General features: G+C 35.6%; 1 protein-coding gene across 2 annotated transcripts in view; it reads left to right on the forward strand.

Annotated features, from left to right (window-relative positions):
• The window catches only part of PAWR (pro-apoptotic WT1 regulator), a 99958-nt gene extending 99628 nt beyond the window's left edge, over positions 1-330 (forward strand). For both annotated transcript variants that reach the window (XM_019630440.1, XM_019630439.1), the window contains one exon: positions 247-330. In XM_019630440.1, the coding sequence (XP_019485985.1) occupies positions 247-285 (39 nt within the window). In that variant the 3' untranslated portion in view covers positions 286-330. The remainder of the gene's footprint in view (positions 1-246) is intronic.
• Positions 331-842: the final 512 nt, after the last annotated feature.

Here is an 842-nt window from a genome sequence, read left to right on the forward strand (position 1 = left end):
TTTTCTAAGCTTTTAAAGTACTTCCAAATTAAAAATATAATTTAAAAAAAGTGATTGGTTTTGTCTGACAATTCATATTTTGGGTCTTGTTTGTTTGATCAGCAATGTGAGTTTTTAAAAGTAATGGTTAAATGTTCCAAATTAGTTCCTTTAAAAATTAGACATTTTCTACCATCTGTTTTATATAATCTGGAATTGTATGCTTGCACACACCCAAACTGATATGTCATTATTTTTACTTCACAGGAGCCATCTAGAACAGTTTCAGGCAGATACAAAAGGTAAGAATCCTTAAGTTATGACTTACAACATACTGTAGATGTGACTGTAATGTCTGTCTCACCATGGTTAACTAACTAGGACTGTTTCAAGCAGCTTTTTGAAAAATAAGAAGAAGAAATTACACTGTAGGCAGGAATGTAATGTCTGTCTAACCATACTTACTCTGACATACCCTGCAGCCTTTAAATACTGTGTACACCATGAATTTGTATGGGCCTGATGAACTTAGCAAAATAAAACTTAGAATCATTTTCCCTTATGTATTTAACATTGAAAATACACCTGTATTAGCTTGGACTATTATAACAAAATGCCATAGACAGGATGGTTTAAACAGAAATGTATTTTCTCATAATTCTAGAGGCTAGAAGTCAGAGAATAGAGTGCCAGTTTGGTCAGATTCTGGTCAGGTTGCAGACTCACAACTTCTCACTCTATCCTCATTTGGTGGAAGGGGCTAGCTAGGGAGCCCTGTTGCATCTCTTTTATAAGAGCATTAACTCCCCTTATTAGGGCTCCACCTTGCTGACCTAAGCACCTTCCAAAGACCCCACCTCCTG

Source organism: Hipposideros armiger, unplaced genomic scaffold, assembly GCF_001890085.2.
Source record: "Hipposideros armiger isolate ML-2016 unplaced genomic scaffold, ASM189008v1 scaffold_913, whole genome shotgun sequence".
Taxonomy (NCBI): Eukaryota; Metazoa; Chordata; class Mammalia; order Chiroptera; family Hipposideridae; genus Hipposideros; species Hipposideros armiger.